Below are 18,972 nucleotides of genomic sequence, written 5' to 3'. Positions count from 1 at the left end.
GGGGTTGGGTCCGTCTAGGGATAACAACCTGAAATAAAGACCGTCCTGAGGCATCTTATTTGTTTTATGTGCATTTATTTGCTCAATCTTGCATGTTGACCGGCTTCTGAATCTCGAAAAAATAAGAGTTTAAAATTCAAAAATATTTCTTTAGACGTCTTACTTTTCAAAAAAAAAAATCTCTTCGTCCTCAAAGGCCGTATTTGAAAGACGGGTCATTTGGAATATAGATAGTTTTTTAGTCTTGTTCAGGGTTAGAAATTCGAGCTTATATAAATTGTTATATTTGGTTTTATCTGATTTTGTTACATATTTTGGCTCAATGTGCTAATTGATTGCCTTTTACCGCTTTAATATTACGTGAACTATATATAAACTGTGCCGAAACTCATCTCCTCTCTGAGTCTTCTGAATCATGAAGAAGGGTACAAACTCAAGAAATAATCATAAATGATGAACAATAAACAAGAAAAATCAAACTTATACTAATTTCGGATTCAAGAACAATTAAACAAAGTATGAACATAAATGAAAAGATTTAACCGAACCTTTGCTTCAAAGGTTTCCTACATATCTTGGGCTAAACAAGAATCAGGTCAATGTAGTTCGGGAAGTCTTGGTAGCTGGGACTGCAATGTTACTGCTGTTGCATGCTACTTTTACTGTTTGCTGACCTCCTTATTACATCATGCTTAAAAAATAAGAAGCTAGACTAAGCTTAAAAATTACAGAATCTTATCTGTCTTCCCCCTTGCTCCGGTTGCCTTGCTTTTTGTCGGCTTGTGTTTCCTCTGGTGCCTTTCTACCAAGATTTTTGGCCCTTCGCTTTTCTGAATACCAGTTTTCATCATTTTGTTCGGTCCGCTGGGGACAGGGCTTTCTTCATTAAGCTTTTTGGCGGTTCCTCTGGGGATACGATTCTCTTCATCAGATTTGTTATGCTGGGCATGATTTAATGTTCACACGCCATTTTTCAAGACGCGTCCTTTCTTCATTTTGACTCATGCGCTTGAGTTTGTGCTGGGACCTCTTGTTGCAACCTTCTGTTTTCCGGTGCTGAGGATTTTTTATTGTTTCCTGCTGGGAATTCCTGTTGTAACTTTCTACCTTCCGGTGGGTTACTGATTTCAAAATCTGCAGTATAAGACTGAAAAGTGTTCCTCTCGTTATACAAGTGGGCGCCTGGCCATGAAATGAAAATGTATACCCGCATTATACTGGTGGGCAACCTAGGACATGAAATAAAAACATAAATGTATACCCGCATTATACTGGTGGGCGACCTAGAACATGAAATGAAAAGACAAAAATGTATTCCCGCATTATACTGGTTGGCGACCTACAACATGAAATGAAAACATAAATGCATACCCGCATTATACTGGTGGGCGACCTAGAACATGAAATGAAAACATAAATGCATACCCGCATTATACTGGTGGGCGACCTAGAACATGAAATGAAAAGAGAAATGCATACCCGCATTATACTGGTGGGCGACCTAGAACATGAAATGAAAACATAAATGCATACCCGCATTATACTGGTGGGCGACCTAGAACATGAAATGAAAACATAAATGCATACCCGCATTATACTGGTGGGCGACCTAGAACATGAAATGAAAAGATAAATGCATACCCGCATTATACTGGTGGGCGACCTAGAACATGAAATGAAAAGACAAAAAATGTATTCCCGCATTATACTGGTGGGCGACCTAGAACATGAAATGAAAACATAAATGCATACCCGCATTATACTGGTGGGCGACCTAGAACATGAAATGAAAAGATAAATGCATACCCGCATTATACTGGTGGGCGACCTAGAACATGAAATGAAAAGACAAAAAATGTATTCCCGCATTATACTGGTGGGCGACCTAGTTGGTAAAGAATAATTTGAATTTGTTTCCTCGATTCTCCGAGAAAATTTTCACTTGTGGCAGAAAATTTTCTGCCCCAATTCTGGCGATCTTTCTTATGGCGTATCTTTAGGCCATCATCAACACTTTATTTTCCTGTTCAAATCAAAGAAAATTTAGTTAGTTTTTTCGTGACATATGGCGAGTGGTCATGTCACTCCTGATGGGGATGATTGTTCCCTTTCCCTTATTACTGTTCGGCGTTCCCAAAACTTGTTGGGGATGATGTTATTTGCTGGGGATAACATTCTGCTGAAGATGGATTTTCCTTTCTTCCCTTCCCATTCTGTGTTGTCCGACCACCTAGGAACTTGGGCGATATTCGGTCGGAGTCCTGCTGGGGATCGTCTTGGAACTTGGCCCACAATTTCCTCAACATGTTTTTTTTCGGCTCTTCCCCGTACTTTCCTTGCCATTTTAGGACAATATTATTCGGCCTGGCAACCAACGTCTTTTGTCTTATTGTCTTGTCTCTGGCCTGCCCTTTTCACATTTTATGTTGTACCATTTTGGCAACTGGTAGTAAGCTCTGAAAGACCTTCCTTAAAACATAAATTTCTAGAAAAATTCTTTTAAACAAAGAAATGAAAAGATAGAAAAAGAGAAAATCTTTCTGAACAAATGATGGGGAAAAGAAAAGAAATGAACTTATCTGGGTGATATAACCGATTCCAACGACCATGTTGTGCATTCCGGATTAATCAACTCAGTCTATTTGTGTCGATCAATCTTTCTGATGTCTTCACTTGCTGGGGATAAATAGGTGCCCAATTCTTCGCAAAATGCGGATCCTTTCCGCCAATCTATCTTGTCGCCTCATAGTGCCCTTCGCGGGGTTTTCACTAACAAGGCTCTCTCATTTCTCACAACTCCCATCGCCTTATGGTGCCTGTGAAGGTTTTCACCGATAAGACTCTCTCATTTTGTATTTCTCAGCTTACGTTGCCTTATGGCACCTGTGAAGGTTTTCGCCGATAAGACTCTCTCATCTTATTTTCTCAACTGGGGATTGGAGTGTTGCCGATAAGATTTTTCTCTGCTGGGAATTCTTATGGCTATCAATTCTTTCAACTCATGATCCTCATTCAGTCGGGGACCTACGTTTTATTCTTGGTTTTCATTTGCCTGTCTTAACACCTCTCGGATACTGATCGGGAGGTCTTTTTGGACATCAATATAGGTTTTAGAAGAAAAGGATATAAAATTCAAAATAACTTTGATGGGTAAAGTATTACAACTCTTGGAATCAAACTCTTTTTTCTTTTTCAAAATTTAGAAACAAAATTTCTGCCCCAGTTTTCTTGCTTGGGGATTTTTTCTTTTGATGATTTTTTCCTTTTTTTTTACCTTATGACCGAGCCGTGAGGCGCCTACGTATCCTCTTTGAGGAATCAGGTCGAACGTAGTTCACTCGATTCCTTTGTTTTTCTTGCGACCTTCCCTTTTTGTTTTTGTTATTATTTTCCTTCTTTTTTTTCTTTCATTTTTCATTTTCATTAACGATTCCAAGAGAGGGGTATGAAAAAATAAGTAAGGCACAAAGGGGTAAAGCAAAGGTTAAAAGTGTTTGGATAGAAGAAAGAATTGTCTCTATCATTTCATTATCCGATAAGCACTAAGTACAGACAAACAGATAAACAACAAAAGAAATTACACATAATATCTTTTGACTGCATCAGAATTGATAGCCATGTCGACGCATCTTCCTTCGACATCTGTCAGACGTAAAGCGCCGATGGATAATACTCTGGTCACAATATACGACCCTTGCCAATTCGGGGCGAACTTGCCTTTTGCTTCAATCTGATGTGGGAGGATCCGTTTCAATACTTGTTGCCCTACTTCAAATTTCCCGGGGCGCACCTTCTTATTGTATGCTCTTGCCATTCTCTTCTGATATAACTGGCCATGACATACTGCTGCCAATCTTTTTTCATCCATTAAACTCAGCTGCTCTAGTCGGGCTTTGACCCATTCATCATCGTCAATCCCGGCCTCAGCGATAATTCGAAGGGATGGAATTTCAACTTCTGCTGGTATTACAGCTTCAGTTCCGTATACCAACAAATAAGGAGTCGCACCTATTGAAGTACGAATAGTAGTGCGGTATCCTAACAACGCAAATGGTAGCTTTTCATGCCATTGTCTGGATCCTTCAACCATTTTCCTCAATATCTTCTTTATGTTTTTGTTGGCTGCCTCAACCGCTCCATTCGCCTTGGGCCGATACGGGGTGAAATTACGGTGTGTAATCTTAAACTGTTAACATACTTCTCTCATCAAGTTGCTGTTAAGATTAGCACCATTGTCCGTGATTATTATTTTTGGGATCCCAAATCTACAGATGATATGGGAATGGACAAAATCCACCACTGCCTTCTTGGTTACAGACTTGAAAGTTTTGGCTTCAACCCACTTAGTGAAATAATCGATGGCTACCAGAATGAACCTGTGACCGTTCGAAGCTGCCGGCTCGATAGGCCCAATGACATCCATGCCCCATGCCACAAATGGCCATGGTGCTGACATTGTGTGCAATTCCGTTGGTGGAGAATGAATCAAATCTCCGTGTATCTGACACTGATGGAATTCTCGTACGAAACTGATACAATCATGCTCCATAGTGAGCCAATAATATCCTGCTCGCAGAATCTTCTTTGCCAATACATATCCGCTCATATGGGGCCCACAGACTCCAGCATGTACCTCTGTCATCACTATCGTGGCTTGACCTGCATCAATACATCTCAGCAATCCCAGATCTGGAGTTCTTTTGTACAACATTCCTCCACTGAGGAAAAATCCATTTGCCAGTCGTCGAATGGCTCTCTTTTGATCTCCGGTTGCCTGCCCCGGGTATATCCCCATCCTGAGGTATTCCTTGGCATCATAAAACCATGGCTCGCCATCTATTTCTTCTTCTATTATGTTGTAGTAGGCATGCTGATCACGAACCTGAATATACAACGGGTCAACATGGATTTTGTCTGGATGGTGCAACATCGATGCTAAAGTGGCCAAAGCATCGACAACCTCATTGTGAACTCTCGGGATGTGTCTGAACTCCACTGATCGAAATCGCTTGCTCAGATCGTGCAAACATTGTCGATATGGTATAAGCTTCAAATCCTGTGTTTCCCATTCACCCTGGATCTGATGTACTAGGAGGTCCGAGTCTCCCAAGACCAAAACGTCCTGAACATCCATGTCTGCAGCCAATCGTAGGCCCAAAATGCATGCCTCATATTCAGCCATGTTGTTGGTACAATAAAAACGTAGCTGAGCTGTAACAGGATAGTGATGTCCTGTTTCTGAAATAAGTATTGCTCCTACTCCAACTCCTTTTGCATTCGCAGCCACGTCAAAGAAAAGCTCCCACCCTGGTTCCTCATTCAGTTCTAACTCCTCTATATGTATCACTTCTTCATCTGGAAAATACGTCCTCAAAAACTTGTATTCTTCATCAATAGGATTCTCAGCCAAGTGATCGGCCAATGCTTGGGCTTTCATGGCCGTCCTCGTCACATAGACAATGTCGAATTCTGTGAGTAATATCTGCCATTTTGCCAATCTTCCTGTGGGCATAGGCTTCTGGAAAATATACTTTAATGGATCCAGGCGTGAAATAAGGTAAGTAGTATGTGACGACAGATAATGCTTAAACTTCTGTGCTACCCAAGTTAGAGCACAACATGTCTTCTCAAGTTGAGTGTACTTATTCTCATAGACTGTAAACTTCTTGCTGAGATAATAGATGGCTTGCTCTTTTCTTCCTGTGATGTCGTGTTGACCCAACACGCAACCAAACGAATGATCCAGGACCGTTAGATAAAGGATTAATGGCCTCCCCGACTCAGGTGGAACCAACACAGGTGGATTGGATAAATATCCTTTGATCTGGTCAAATGCCTCCTGACATTCTGCCGTCCATTCTATCGCGACATCTTTCCTCAGCAATTGAAAGATGGGTTCACAAGTCGTTATGAGCTGAGCGATGAATCTGCTGATATAGTTCAACCTTCCCAACAGACTCATTACTTCTGTTTTGTTCCTCGGTGGCGGCAATTCCTGGATGGATTTGATCTTTGACGGATCCAACTCAATGCCTCGCCGACTGACGATAAATCCCAACAACTTTCCAGATGGAACGCCAAATGCACATTTGGCTGGGTTGAGCTTAATGTCGTACCTTCAAAGTCTTTGGAAAAACTTCCTAAGATCTGCTACGTGGTCTTCCTGACGCTTGGATTTGATGATCACATCATCTACATACACTTCGATCTCTTTGTGTATCATATCATGGAACACAGTAGTCATTGCTCTCATGTACGTTGCCCCAGCATTCTTCAAACCAAATGGCATTACCCGGTAGCAATAAGTCCCCCATGGCGTAATGAAAGCTGTTTTCTCTGCATCTTCTTCATCCATCAGAATCTGATAATACCCAGCGTAGCAATCCACAAAGGAGCCGATTTCTCGTCCAGCGCAATTGTCGATCAAGATATGGATATTGGGCAATGGAAAGTTATCTTTTGGGCTTGCCCTGTTCAGATTGCGGTAGTCGACGCATACCCTGATCTTCCCATCTTTCTTTGGTACTGGCACCACATTAGCCAACCAATCAGGATATCGAGTGACCCGAATAACCTTTGTTTGCAGCTGCTTGGTTACTTCTACTTTAATCTTCAAGGGTTAAATATTAATTAGCCTTTCAAAATCTGAAAATTCCCTTGGATTCTGCCTGTTGTTTGTGTTTCTGGATTTTATTTTGATTTTCAAATCTGTCACTGGGATTTCTGTTGACTGGATTGATGGTTATTTTTGTTGTTGCTGTGTTACGTACTATGTGACTGACTTTCTTCTTCTTATATTGACAATACCAGGTACACAACTGTAATTTTGGCCTCTTGTAAGCTGAAAAATGAAGAATGGAAGTTTAAATTTTTAATTTAGTTTTTTTTATTAATTGCATTTATGTTATTTCATGTATTATTATTCTGTAAATCGCCGTTGTTTTGCATAATTAGGCATATTGTAGTGATGTATTAAATAATGCTTTGCTTTAACCTGATTATTAGGTAGTATATATTTAAGCATGTTCATTACTGATTAAACTGTCAAATAATTAAAATAGAAGAAAATAACGTAAAAATGGCTTTATTAAATCAGTTTGGCAAAATTGATTAAGTTCCTTATTCATAAGGGTTTTGGTATTGCCACCGTTAAGTTAATTGGAATCATGTACCTAAATTCAGTTAAAACATGAATTAATTTTGCGAATCAAATATTAGGACAGGATTTGAATTAAAACAAGGTTAGTTAAGGTTAAATTATTTAATTTTTAGTAAATCTCCCAAGTGGCGACTCTGAAATAAATAAATAAATCCCGTTTCGATTGTCCTTTAATTGGAAAAAACTCCTACACCCTTTGCGGAGGTCGGAAAAAGGAGGTGTGACACTTAACACTGAAATATCCTCTTGTTTCTAGCATCCAACAAGGCATGTCAAGAACTTGTAGAGGTGAAGGTGGTTTGATTTTCTCCAGAATGTGTACTGCTAAGTCTTCAGGAAGCAGTTCAAATAGCATGTCCACATCCCACTCACCATCTAAGGTAACATCATGTACATTTTGTACAGTTTCATCAATGCCAAAGTCCTGAGGAACTAAAAAATATAGTGCCCCAAGACCTGTCCAGTTTTCAAACCAAAATAGTGAGGATCCCCTTTTTGTTTGCCAAAAGATTTGATGTTCAATCAGATCTCTACATTCCAACATTTTTCTCCAAATGTGAGACCCCCTTTTCCATGGAACAATTACCGAATTCAATTTTTTACAGTATTTCTGACATACGAAAGAGCTCCATAGGCTTGGTTTTGTTCTGAAATTCCACCACAACTTGCTGAATAATGCCTTTGCTACATCATGCAGTGACCTGGAACCTATTCCTCCTTCCTCAACTGGCATGCATAAGGTATTCCATGAAGCCCAATGCCTACTAGTTCCTCCTACAGAGCTGCTCCAGAAAAACTGAGCAAACAATTTGTGCAACCTATTTATCACATAATTTGGAGGGTTTACAGCTGATAATAGATGCATAGGCATGCTTTGCAATACATGAGCGATTTTTTTATATATATATGAGTCATTAAAATATACTTGATCATGAGATTCGAATGTGTGGATTTAACTTGATCTCTTGTTCTTGTTGTGAGGGAACATGGTCTCATGAGGGATAGGTAATGTTATTACATTTCTCTATGATGTTGGGTGTTCAAGCAATGAATGCATTGTGACATTGAGTCGGTTTTTGATGCTAGAATTGTTTTGAGCATGTTGTCTTTGTTGTAAATTATTTTAAAGAATGGCATAAGTAAAGGGAAGCATAAGTGACTGCATATGCTAGAGTTTAAAGGGAAGATCATTGATGTAGTGTATTTTAAATGTGTAAATATAATGTGCCCAAGAATAGTGTGAATCGTTAGTTGACTCGAGGATGAGCAACGTTTAAGTGTGGGGTAGTGATATTTGGCTATAATTACATATTTTTAGTGCATTAATTATCTTACATTTTGATGATTTAATACTAAACTATACTATATTCGTGCTTAATTGAGTTATTTTATGTGTAGGTACGTTGAAGACGAAATTGGGACAAAAGTAGAGATTTTATGTGTATCTTATATACTACAAGAATGATTATTTGATGACGGAAAATATTATAATGTATAATTGTGCAATGTTTGAAGACCAACCAAAAGAAGACAAAGAACAAATTGAAAAAAAGAAGGGAATTATTGATTAAAGAAACAATGCAAAGGTGAAAGAAAGAAAGAAAGACAAAAAAATGTGTTTGACAAAAATTGATATGAAGCAGCGGTAGCAGGTGGCGCGAACAATTCTTCTCACGGTGAAGCTCGCGCCGCGAGGTCTGTCACGAGGCGATGCATGGTCCATGTTTCAAGTATATTTGTCTACTTTTTGGTGTTGGACTTGGTTGTTTCACTTATTTTACCTCACACGTATAAATAGTCATTAAACACCAATTTTTAGGAGGGAGAGGGACGTTTTGAGAGTAACTTTTGACCAAGGGAGATCATAGAGCTACCATGGATGCCGGGTTTCATCATTTCTTCCACCAAACTTTGTAATTTTTATGCTTCTTTGTATGATTTGTTGTTCGGCTACCATATCTATGTGGAGCTAAAGTTTACGTTCTAGGGTTATGGTTCTTTTATGATTATTCTTATTCGGATATTGATTTTGCCTTCTTGATTTATCATATTGGTTTATTTATTCAATCAATTATTTAATTGTTTGATCACCAATTGAATATTATCTACGAATCTAGAGTTCAATTCGAAAGTGGAAATTCTAGATTGCATATAGGATTGAGTAGAGCAAGTTCTTGAACTTGAGCGTCGGGGAACAAATTCGCAGTTAGGATAGTCATATATCGAATTACCTTGGTTGGTTGATTTATATGAATTATAAATGCGTTCTTATTAGTTCTAATTCCATAGACACATAGGCGTTAGGTTAGCTTGAATAGGTGGGTAAGAACTCGACAGATTCTTACGAGCAATATTAACCATGTTAACCAATAAACTAGATAAATTGTTTAGTCAATTCAATTGAAGAATACAACAGGAATGTTAGATAGCTTATAACCCTAGATCTTTATTATCACATTGATAATATAAAAATCTGCTCTTCCTCTGTTTAAAGTTCATTAGTTATATTCTTTTTAGTTTAATCACTTTAGCATCACTACTTTTGGGTTTAATCCTTGTTTAGATAATTAGGATAGTCTAATTTAGTTAATAGTTAATCACAAGTCCTCGTGGGTTCGACATCCTACTTTTAGTCACTTTATTAATTGACAACCGCGTATACTTGCGTTTGTGTTTGGCCGCAACAGTGGGCCCGTGAGTTGAGTTTGTTGACTTTTCACGCGGATTTAGGAGTTTCTATAAATTGATTAATGATAAGCATTGGAGTATATTTTGATTGAGCTACACATTGTTTGACTAGTCCCGAATCGTTTGGCTTTGAATTGAAGAGTTAGAGAGGCATTGGAGCCAGTAATGCATCTTCGGAGCAAGGTAAGTTTCCTGTCTAATCGTGTGAGGGGGAAACTAACCCTAGGCGATGTATCTATTATGTGTTAGTTATTGCGGGAGCTAGTATGCACGAGGTGATGAGAGTCCATGCGTAGCTAGATTCATAATATGCTCGGGTAGACATAGGTTCACGCCATGCTATGACTGTACCATTTGAGTTGTTCCTTACCTATTAAATTCCTTATTTTACGTTACAACTTGAGACTAGACTAGCATAGAGTTATAGAGCCCGTTTGGATTGGCTTAAAAAAACTGGCTTTTCAGCAGAAATAACTTTTAAGCCAAAAAGCAATAAGTTGGGGTTGCCCATCTTATTGCAATAGATTCATCGTTCTTCATCCTAAAGAGTTCATACACAATGGTGAGTATATCAATCTTCAATTGCTTTACTTGAGTGGTTCCCTCATGTGTTGTTTGCAAAGCTTCCCATATCTCATTGGCAGTTTCAGAGGCAGAGATCCAATTGTATTGATCAGGTCCTATTCCACATACCAAAATTTTCTTGGCACGAAAAGTTTTCTCCACAGCTTTCATGTCTGCGTCAGTGTATTCTTTTCTGGTCTTTGGCATCGTCAGTAGAAGATCTTCGGCGTTCTTTGTTGGGATATAGGGACCATCACATATGACATCCCACAACTCAGAATCTTCAACCATGATAAAGTCATGTTTTCCACCACCCAGAGTATTGCCCATTGAACCTTGGTAGTCTGGTTGTCGACTGAACTTCAGGCACAATTTTTAACAGCCTTAGGATATTTATGTTGAAATATTAATTATTTATAAAGTGTAGAAATGACCCAAATAGCCATTCTAAAGGGCTAATATTTAAAAATTAGCCAATGAATCCTGAATTTTAATTTTTTAATTCAACTTTCCGGGACAAAAATATTCTGAATTGTTCCAAAATTAAAAATTTTAGTTCAATATTTAAGCATAAAATAAGTACCGCCAATATCTAAATAGCGTTCATAGCATCCCTAAGAACGGCTGTTTTTGCACCTACCCATTATAAAGTGGCTAAATGTTAAATAACTTTTAAAAGTTGATTATATTTTAAAGGTGACTTTGAAATCGGCTATTTGTGCACTTCCCCGTAAACAGAGACTGAAACAGAGTTTCTCACATTTCTGGAGTCCCCTAATTCAGGGTTTAAGCTCTCTCTCTCTCTCTCTCTCTCTCTCTCTCACACACACACACACACACACACACACACATAGTGAAGATGAAAGGATGCTTAGGGGAAATGGGGTTCAATAAAAGTGGCGGAAAAATAAATTGGTTCCCTGGCCATATGGCTGCTGCCACTCGCGCCATTAGCCGCCGCCTCAAACTCTCCGATCTTGTCATTGAAGTCCGTGACGCCCGCGTAAGTTTCAATATTCAATTCTATACTAATCACGTTTTTTTTGTGTGGAAAATTATGTGAATTTTAGCTAAAAAGAATTGATTTTTGTGCGTGATTACTAGACACTAGCTGACAGTGAAGCTGATTTTAAATACTACCCCCCGTAGACACTAGTTTCAATGTTAAATTATTTCTCAATATAGAAAGTTTTCTTTTTTGGGACAGACTAAAAAAGAAAGTATGCCACATGAATTGAATAAGCATTGTTGAAGAGTCAGCTTTATGTTAATTACTTTCCCTAGAAAATGTGGATTTTAGCTTTATAAAGAGGTAGATAGCTGGACTTAATATAAAATAGTGGTAAAGTTAGAAGTAATTTTAGAGAAATCCTAATTTGCCCGAAAGATGTTTTTTAAATTCCTTTTTTGAGAAAAGGGTAAGTAATTTGCCCAAAAGATACAAAAAACTAAAAAATGTAAAAAACTTTGCTTTGAATATAATTAGTTTAGTATTGTAATGAATTGGACCAAAAAGAGTAGAATGATTACAAAGAGGATTCATATAGTCGACCTCAAGTAGTTGAAAGATAATTACTAGCTTAGTATTGTAGTGAAATGGATTGAAAAGGAGCGGAATGGTTATCTAACAAAAAAATATAGAGCGGAGTAAAGGATTCATACGGTCGACCTCAAATTGTTTGGAATTGAAACTTAGTTGGGTGAGTAGTTAAGTTAGAATTTAAACCAAGCTGATCTTGCTTTTGTGGTTTATGCAGATACCTTTGTCCTCAGCCAATGACGACTTGCAGCCTATGCTTTCTGAAAAAAAGCGGGTGATTGCGCTCAATAAGAAAGATTTGGCCAACCCGAACATCATGCATGTACCTATTCTCTCTTTTGTCTCTCTTTATCTCTTCATGTTTATGTGGAAATGCTAATCCTTTTTCAGTTCTCTTTTCTATAACCTTCTAGGTAGTGTAAAGTTTGTTACATATTATTCAGCAATGTCAGATAAAAAATGGTTATATGTTCTATTTCTGGAAAGTTGGAACTTGGCACGTTCTGAGAAACAGTTCAAGAATAAACCATGGCGTTCAATTTTGATATTATTGTTGTCTATCTTAACTATTTTCTTCATCATTGCCTTTTGTTTGAGTGTTTCTTTTTGGGAGTGTTTTGGGAATGTAGCCACTCATTCCATCTAAGAAGTATCTAAGTGGAAGGGATAATATTGATATCTTAATTATTGCTCTGCTCACTTGCTTCAACCAACATGTAAACATGGTTCGCAGCGTTCAATACTCTGATATTCATTAAAGTACCATCATTGTGCCCATCCTCCACATTATACTTTTTGTATTAGTAGCTGCAATGTTCCTAAAAGCCATTGCTTCATCACTTAGGGCGACGAAACGATATGAAGTGAGGAGTTATCACTTCATGGGTCTTCAGAGAATTGTCCACTTCAGACAATGATGTGTAAGGTGATCCCAATGAGAAGCGGTCGTTTCTTTAAATCTCAACTTTGAAGAGTTGGATCAAAATTAGCATTAATGTGTATTAGATGGTGATATTAGGTATTTAATTGCAATTTGATTAATATAGTGCTAAATCCATATATGTTTGATATCTTTTATATTCTGTAAATTGTGCGCTTCATTTCAAAAAGCTTGTGCTTCACTTCTCGCTTTTCACTTCAAGCTATGTGGATCTTACACCCTTTCTTCAGAAAAGAATTTCCATAGAAAACATTTTATAAAAGCAAACACACCGACTGTTCCCTTGTTGGAACAGTGTTCTTTATATGCTACTAAATCTCAAAGCTGTTTTTGATATGTATGCTAGGTTCATTGCGCTAGTGTAACTGATGAGTGTTTGGTGGACTGCTTTGTCTTTCATGTGACACAAATAGCATGGTGTCTTTTTTCCTAGTCCAACATTCTCCTTTTCCCCCTTTAACTTTGGAAAATGTGCTTGTTGAATGTATTTTACCTAAATTAGGACTGGTTCAATATTGGCATTTAAACAGCCTCTCTACCCCAGGGTAGGGATAAGGTCTGCGTACACACTACCCTCCCCAGACCCCACTAAGTGAGATTATACTGGGTTGTTGTTGTTGTTAGGACTGGTTCAATATTGGCATTTACAAGTATAACAGTGAAACTTATTGTTTTAATTCTATGTAGAGGTGGATTCGGTATTTTGATTCATGTAGACAAGAGTGCCTCCCAATAAATGCACACAGTAGAAGTTCTGTGCAAAAGGTTAGTGACATTTTATCCATGCCGTTTAGCTGGAAGCTTGTTGTTTCATTGTTTTGTATTTGTTTTATATGTCGAATATGCAGCAACTATTATCTTTGAGCACTTTGGCACAATTATCAGTTGTAACAAGTACTTCTGGACCTTGCTGTTAGTATTCTCAGAATGACTTCATTGACAAAAAATTTAATTATCAAGTACAATATAAATGCCTGAACTGATTAGAACTATTCAATCCTTCCCCCCCCCCCCCCTTTTTTTTTTAGTCACGGTAACAGCAAGTTTCCCATTATATAATGCCAGAAAGCCATGAATTTCTAAGTAGGCCAAGAACCACAGAATGTAGTCAACATTGACCAGATTTCATGAAGGAACACTGAGGGAAAAGGTGCTTTAGATTTTATTTTTAGTGAGCCAGATGTAAAAGGGATAGGGAAAAACCTTTTTTCCAGGTATACATTTTTTTTCCAAAATTGTCATTCTCTATTCTTGCTTCCTTTGATACAATAATTTTCTATTGTCACAGGAATCTTAAAATTCCGGACTGCAACAGTTAAGATTGAAAAGTACATGACAATGGTAACACATATATGAAGCATTAGAAAATATAGAGAACTCTTTATTTAACTGTTATCACGCAGGCTTTGCACAGTAAAAATCTAGCAAAAAATAACTAGTTAAGCTGCTTCATAGGATATCAATGGCATTATTGCCTTAATATGGTTTTTGCGCTGCAAAAAAACTGTGGCAATCCAGCAAAATATTTTCGCGATGCTAAATTTGCAGTGAGGTATTCAGACATGCCTTTCCTCCAGTTATATCTACTCCAAGATTTTCTGAAGTGTTGTCAATTATTTGTGATGAAGCTTCTCGATCTTGTGGAGCTTAAACTGAAGGAACTTATTACAAGGGAACCTACTCTTCTTGTCATGGTGGTCGGTGTTCCTAATGTCGGAAAATCAGCTTTAATCAATTCCATCCATCAAATAGCATTATCTCGATTTCCAGGTAAGTCATTTGCTTTGTTAGTGATTCTGCCCTCTGCTTCTGGAGGACTACTTGGTTCTTTTGGGATGTTCGTATATTACCTCAAGCACTGATGGTTTTGACCATTGTCTTAGTGCAGCAGAAGATGAACAGAGCTACAGTGGGGCCTTTGCCTGGTGTTACTCAAGATATTGCTGGATATAAGGTAAGAATATTTATACAACTTGGATATCAGATTATGCTTTTGTTAGTTGGTCAGTGATGGCTAAAATTCTTTGCACTCCATGCTGTTGAACTATAGACGAAGAAATTTGTACTGGATATATATTGCAATGTTTCATTTTCCAGTTTATACATTATGCAGTTGGTCTAGTCCTTTGTTGTTTGACTTGGATAAAAAAGCATTCCTTTAATGCTGACCATATTCTGCTTCACATCGGTTTAGGTATTTTATAAGGTTTTATAGATATTTTTAGAGAAGTAAAATGCATGTACTGCAGTTTGAAGCCCAAGAGATTATAGCTATTAGACGGTTGAGTCCAATTGCCTCTTCTCTGATACATTAAATGCCTGAGCAGAAGCGTGCAGCTCTGCAGCTATCCCCGTACCATTTTGAGTAGAAACCAGGATATTTGCACAGGCTAACTCAAGATTATGCATATTTTTGATTGCACGGTGACATCCTACTGGAAGATGTCCAGTCACATCCGAGTCTCCAAGCATATCAGAACTAAAGAACAGACTGAGGAAGTCTATTTTTCATCAGACAGCCAACGCCCTTGTCTGATAGTCGGCCAATTTGTTACCTTCTCTGGGATAGTTATACATTTTAATTGATCTTACCTCAACGAGAAGAGAGAAAGGACTTACATACTTTTAACTGCCAAAAGAAGTCCATGATGAGAGTAAAGCTTATAGAAAATTCCCATTAGTTAAGTGCTTTAAATTGTCGATCAGATGATATTTTTGATTTTATATATACACGGGAGCATGTTATATTGAATTGTCTGGTGTTGCATATTATTGTTTCTGATGCTAATTCATCATTATCTACAGATTGCGCATCAACCTAGCATATATGTGTTGGACACTCCAGGAGTGCTGGTTCCAAGTATTCCAGACATAGAAACGGGGTTAAAGCTGGCTCTAGCAGGTTTATTCCTTTTTCTAGTTTACATTGGGATTAAAGATACTTGTGTGGTAAGGGGTGGCAAATCTTCAAGCCACTGACTAACAAATTGTATTTGCTAGAGGGTCTATTGGAAACAGCCTCTCCACCTCATGGTAGGGGTAAGGTCTGCGTACACACCACCCTCCCCAGACCCCACTTGTGGGATTATACTGGGATAGTTGTTGTAGAATAAAAACTTTTGCACGAGACATAAATGTGTTTACACTTGCCCTGAACCAGCTGCATTGGGTTTGTTTGTATCAGTGTTATCAAAGGCGAAAAGCGCAAGACACGATCCCTAAGGGGTCGTTTGGTATGATGCATTAGATAAAATAATGCATGCATTAGCTTTGTGTATTAATAATACAATTGTTTGGTAGACATTTTGAACCTATGCATTAGTTATGCAAGCATTAGTTATACATCCTATTTGGTATTATCCTATGCATAACTAATGCATAGAAAACAATGTTATTAGCAATGCAATGGGTTTTAATGCATACATTAGCTTAGTTAAAGACAAAATTGTCCTTCAACATTTATGCTTGATTAAAATATGCTAGTTATTATATTGATGGAAGTTTAAAATAATCCAAATAGTGAGAAATAAAATTATAGCCCTAGTAAATAAATAAATACTTAGCATATTTCCTTTTTTATAAATAAATATTTAGTTCTATTTTACAATATAGGTAGACAAATTAAATAATTTTTTTAAAACTTTTTCATATAAAAATATTTCTCAACATATGTTTCATTTAGAAAGTTAAAGTGATGAATTGGTTTTGAGGGCATTTTTGTAGACAAACAATTCTTTTAGAAATTGCACAATGCTTTAATACATCAAACCAAACAATGGATAAGAAATATGTCAGCATAACTAATACCAGCATAACTAATACACCTTATTCTGCATTATTCTTATGCACCCTACCAAACGACTCCTAAGGTCATTTGGGGCTTTAAGCACAAAGTGCAAATAAAGCATGGGCTTTAATGAAAAAAAGCACAACTAGAGAAAAAGTAAAAATATGCATATGTAGTCTAAGAACAATAATTATAAGCATGAATAACAAATATATGTACAAAGAAATTGAAAAAAAGATTACAATAAAGTGAAATATCAATTATTTAGTGTCGTCTTTTCGGGATTACACTCATTGGCAAGTAAAAGTATGTCTTAGAGCCTTGATGTGACACTGAAGCGCCCACAAAGCGAGGCGAAGCGCTCAACATGTTTTGAACCTCGCTTCAGAGCTTAAGCGCGCTTTAAGCGCGCCTTTGACAACTGGTTTGTATAATGTCATAGGCATTGCTTCATTTCTTTCTTCTTATCTATCATATAAATGGCCCTGCACACATACGGCAATTCCCACAGCTAAACTGAACGGGATACTAGGTAATTTTGTTAATCTAGCCCCTGGTCTTCAAAGTTCTCCAGAGTCCAGCCCATTCCTTTTGCTGAAAGCAAAGATGTTAAGTATCAATCTCAGGCGATTTGTATTATTAAATCTAAACTTGTCTTTTTTTCCCCTCTAAAGTATGGTAGGGAATGGTAAAAGGTTAAATGATAAGCCACCGTAAATGAGACAAGAACAGACCAAACTGAAGCAGGGCCCATAAGAAATTAGAATGATCCTTCTATGATTCAACTTTACTTAGTCTCCTATTGTACCTGTATGATTGTGCAGGGTCCGTCAAAGATTCAGTAGTTGGTGAGGAGCGAATTGTTCAATACCTGTTGGCAGTTCTAAACTCTCGAGGAACTCCTCTTCATTGGAGACACTTGATTGGCAGGGAATCTGAGGGCCTTCATCATGAGTTGGATGACAAACCTGAATATAATCTCAAGGATCTTCTACCAAAAAGAAGGAAGCCGCCCAACAAATCCGATATCTACTACATCGAGGTAATTTTTTGATTTATTCATTTGTTAGACTACGATATTAGCTTTTTACCTTAACATTTTGACATATTCGGTAATCCTATTGAATATGAGGAAGAAATATAAAGCTTGATTATTTATCAAGCAGAGAATTTATAGTCGTTACAAGTGTGTACAATATGGATAGGTATAAATCAAATCAAATGCTAATCTGATTAAATTCCTTGTGCGTATAGGATATGGTTAGCGAAGTCCAACGCACACTTTGCACCACACTCTCGGAATTTAATGGTAGTTTGGAAGATGAAGATAACTTGGAGACTTTGATAGATCAACAATTTGAAGCATTGCAAAGTGCTCTGAAGATACCTTATAAGGCATCAGAAGCTCGCACGATGGTGTCAAAAAAATTTCTCACTCTGTTTAGAACAGGCAAACTTGGTCCTTTCATCCTGGATGATGTCCCTGATGCATCTGATTCTGCATCTTGAAACTCCCATCTGTAACGTATCATTAATGTCTAATATGATAATTTTGTACCATAATTTTCTTGAATACTTTACCCCTTATCAACACTGGCTCAGGTTTGTGAATCTAGTACTAGTTTTGAAAGCTTTCTTAATTAACATATCTGCACTAGTCTCCATGTTGTATTATTCAGGTTGCTGTTGTTCCCTTTTTATTTTATTTAAATAATCGAGAAATTCCTGAGAATCAAAGGTGCACAGTTCAAAACTCATGAGTAATAGGCTTGCCCCTCTATTCTTCTCCACGTTAATCTTGTCTACGCCAGGGTTCGAACCCGTGACGTGCACTTAACTCAAACATCACGTGTTGCGCTCTTATGATTAATGCCCGGGGACATGTTGCTATTATTATTTAGTCATGCAGATGCAATATCCATGCCAGAAAGGATCTCAATGTTTGGTTTGAACTCTCTTATATGATCATAGGAGACTGGCATATGAGTATATTATGGAAACATTCATTAAACATTATAAAGTTGACTTGTGTATTGGATTTTATAAGATTACTTGATCCATTTATAAAAGCTTTCGTGACAAGAATGCTCTCCACCATATCTGGTTTTATTATTAATTTTATCTTTGTAGAGGGGCTGCTCTGATGGTAAGCAACCCCCACTTCCGTGAGTTCGAGTCACCCCAAGAGCAAGGTAGGGAGTTTTTGGTGGGAAGGATGCCTAGGGTCTATTTGGAAACAGTCTCTCTACCCATGGTAGGGGTAAGGTCTGCGTACACACTATCTTTCCCAGATT

The 18,972-nt window shown here is 37.6% G+C and overlaps 2 protein-coding genes across 2 annotated transcripts; one reads left to right on the top strand and one right to left on the bottom strand.

Moving 5' to 3' along the window:
- Positions 1 to 10,324: 10,324 nt before the first annotated feature.
- LOC142170511 (uncharacterized) lies at positions 10,325 to 10,741 on the bottom strand. Its single transcript, XM_075232441.1, has one exon. The coding sequence runs from the start codon at positions 10,739 to 10,741 to the stop codon at positions 10,325 to 10,327; it is 417 nt and encodes a 138-aa protein (XP_075088542.1).
- A 406-nt stretch (positions 10,742 to 11,147) lies between these two features.
- LOC107803661 (short integuments 2, mitochondrial) lies at positions 11,148 to 18,326 on the top strand. Its single transcript, XM_075233622.1, has 8 exons — positions 11,148 to 11,414; positions 12,169 to 12,273; positions 13,579 to 13,656; positions 14,520 to 14,661; positions 14,775 to 14,845; positions 15,697 to 15,793; positions 17,503 to 17,720; positions 17,933 to 18,326. Exons 1-8 carry the CDS (start codon positions 11,271 to 11,273, stop codon positions 18,185 to 18,187), a joined length of 1,110 nt encoding a protein of 369 aa, XP_075089723.1. The 5' UTR covers positions 11,148 to 11,270; the 3' UTR covers positions 18,188 to 18,326.
- Positions 18,327 to 18,972: the final 646 nt, after the last annotated feature.

The sequence above is a fragment of the Nicotiana tabacum genome, chromosome 16, assembly GCF_000715075.1.
Source record: "Nicotiana tabacum cultivar K326 chromosome 16, ASM71507v2, whole genome shotgun sequence".
NCBI classification, from domain to species: domain Eukaryota; kingdom Viridiplantae; phylum Streptophyta; class Magnoliopsida; order Solanales; family Solanaceae; genus Nicotiana; species Nicotiana tabacum.
Note: the sequence above shows the minus strand (reverse complement) of the source record. Positions and strands in the feature narration are given on the sequence as shown.